Raw genomic sequence first — 2786 nt, 5'->3', positions numbered from 1 at the left:
CGTAGTAGGGCGAACTGCTCAACTGGATCCATAGCAATGCTATTTGTCTTGATTAATATACTTGTCCCTTCAATCGTGAAATATGTGACCTTTTGTGTGATTCTCCTTTGTTTATGTAGCAATGTTAACTTCTTCGTGAGCAAAACCTGTGACAAATCAGCACCTCGGAATGATGAGACCCCAGCCGACGAGACTCTGAACAACAGTGTCGAAGCCCTAGATGCCGAAGCTTTCCCAATATAATAAGGTTTTCAACTACGAGGTTGTCTCGGCATGTCACACTCTTTACCGCTGTAGAGCTCTCGCACATCAGCATAGGCCCTGCAGATCATGGACACGTAGAGTGTGATTCATCTGTGCACACGGAGACTGTTTCTTCCCTTCATCCTATTCTTGAGCTCACATCAAGCAGTCAGCAAACCTCTGATTTCTTACACTTCGCATCACATCACCAACTCCTCAGGCAGCTTTCTCAAACATAGGAGGGGCTCTTTTGCCGCCGGTTTCTCATATGATATACCTACTCGCTTCAAAAAATTGATCATGTCGCGATACTATCCTTGCCAAACATCTGCGGGCGCTCGAGCAGCCCAAGCGTTTTCTCCCAAAACCTTAAACCTGCAAACTATATAAAATTCCCCTCCTTCTAGCATCCAGACTTTGTCAACTTCTTTCTCTTCACTCGCTTCTGGTAAGATGGTTGCCTTCTGGAGACTGGGAGAAGGGATACAGCAGTGCATTGTGGATATACTGTTCGGCTCAAATCAGAGGCCTTCGACAAGGAAACCGACTTTGGCCAAGATGCGCGTACATCCTACATCTACAGGCCCCAATCTTTTGGACCTCCCTAACGAACTGATCTGTGCTATTGGTGCTGCGGCCGATAATAGGGATGCCAGGTCCTTGTCAGCAACATGCCGCCGACTTCAAGCGAATCTGACCAGTGTTGTATGGTCTCGAGTTAAACTCTCCATCTCGCTCTGTGAAATCTCCCACGATGTCTATAATTTCACCCCCTACCTTGGAGAACATTGCGAGAGACTTGGTCTCATCAAGTAAGTGAGCTGTTTGTCTTTTGTTTATGGATACATATGCTAAAGCGGTCCTACTTCGTAGAGAGGTGGCTATCAACTTTGATGACTGTGACACGAGACCGCCCTGCTATTCTGGTGAGCTACTATCGACGTCTCGTGTTGCATCTTTCATCAAGGCGATGACATCGCTCAAATCACTCTCACTCGATGTCCGAGTTCTGTCTGCCGAGGGAATCAAGACATTGGCCGATGAACTCTGCTATGGATCTCGCATCCACCTCCGATATTTAGAGCTGAGGTGCAAAGACAACGGCCACTATTTGATGAAATGCTTTGGAGAGGCCACAGACCCTGGTTCTTTTAAGTCCATAGCAACTCCAGGGTTCTCTTCGCATGTTGAGAGCCTCTCTATTAACCGACCCATGGGAATGACACAATCAAGATCGAAGCCTGACTCAATAACTCATGACGAGATAAAATATATTGCCAAAAGATACCCACGGCTGAAGTCTCTGGTCTTTCGGGAGGTATTCCTTTGTTTGTCTTCGTATTCATACCTATATTTTAACGACGATGAGCTTCGTGTAAGTATACTCGGGGAGAATCCGTGCTTAGTACTAACATGGTTTCTGTGGCAGATGTACGGCACGATGCTGGGCTCGGTGTTGAAGGAGAAGCTACCCACCCTACAGCGCTACGTTTGTACAATACCTCTTTTCAGCCAAAGTTCTCTTGTGTCCCATTTATCCCGCCTCAGGCCTTTCATCAGTCTGGTTGCGGGAGATCATCCGGCGCTGAACGAGATGGTGGTTATCATCCGCCCCACGTACCTGATTCGTTGGGAGCGCGACAGCAACCAGATCACTCTGAAAGAATGTTTAGGGCCGTGGCTCTTCAGTTCTATGTCCACGTTTGACCAGACAATGGGCGAATCGCTGTTACTCAATACGATCCCACTAAACTCTGACGAATAGTCCAGAATCTTGGGAGGCAAGCAGCGTACTAAGAGAGGCACATCTATTTGTTTCAGAATCCGTCGGTACTACTTCGCGTAGAAATCTTTCAGCTGTCCAGGTCCTTGAACAGGGCAAAGTGATCAGTCACCGTTTATGTCCGGCCGTCGGTGGACCAAATGCTATTATAGAGGGAGCTATTCCAACAAAGGCAGGGCTCGTTTTGGTTGGGTTGCCACAACTGTGTTTTAGTGCCAGGGGTAGAGTTCTGAATGGCTTCGCTAGTTTATTACTTTTAAAGACGTATTGATTGGATCTTTTTTGTGATTTGGGACAATCTATGGGGTTTGTTAGTGATGAGTCTGGACTTTGTATTTGGAATTACCTGCAGAGTTAAGATATTCATCAAAAGTTAGTAGGTATCTAATCATTGTTGAATTGAAGGCAATTAAGCATAAGATGAAAGTCGCAACCCAATTCTTCGTGGCTGGTCATGTGATAAAGTGGCTGAACCAAGAAACAACGTCGAGTCACTCACTTCATCTCCCCCTCCTTCTCCTATTCTCAGAAGCAATGGCAAAAAAACGTCAAACAAGAGGCAGTGAACACTTTCTGGGCATTGCTTCTCCCGCTCTATCGGAGTCGTATCCACCTGAACAAGGATCATCTCCGTCATGTTCGATCCACCGCAATTCGAGACTTGGCGTTCGGCGCTTACCTTGAATGCTCTGGAGTCAAGTCAATATTGCTCTGCATTGTCGCTGTATGTCCAATGAGAGCAATGCAATTTCCATCCGAA

General features: G+C 46.6%; 1 protein-coding gene across 1 annotated transcript; it reads left to right on the top strand.

Annotated features, from left to right (window-relative positions):
- Positions 1 to 801: 801 nt before the first annotated feature.
- Positions 802 to 2008, top strand: FPOAC1_002675 (uncharacterized protein; the record flags this gene model as incomplete). The annotated part of the gene is made up of 3 exons (XM_044847251.1): positions 802 to 1055; positions 1117 to 1618; positions 1673 to 2008. 3 exons carry the CDS (start codon positions 802 to 804, stop codon positions 2006 to 2008), a joined length of 1092 nt encoding a protein of 363 aa, XP_044713167.1.
- Positions 2009 to 2786: the final 778 nt, after the last annotated feature.

Source organism: Fusarium poae, chromosome 1, assembly GCF_019609905.1.
Source record: "Fusarium poae strain DAOMC 252244 chromosome 1, whole genome shotgun sequence".
Taxonomy (NCBI): Eukaryota; Fungi; Ascomycota; class Sordariomycetes; order Hypocreales; family Nectriaceae; genus Fusarium; species Fusarium poae.
This window is presented reverse-complemented; position numbering and strand designations above follow the sequence as displayed.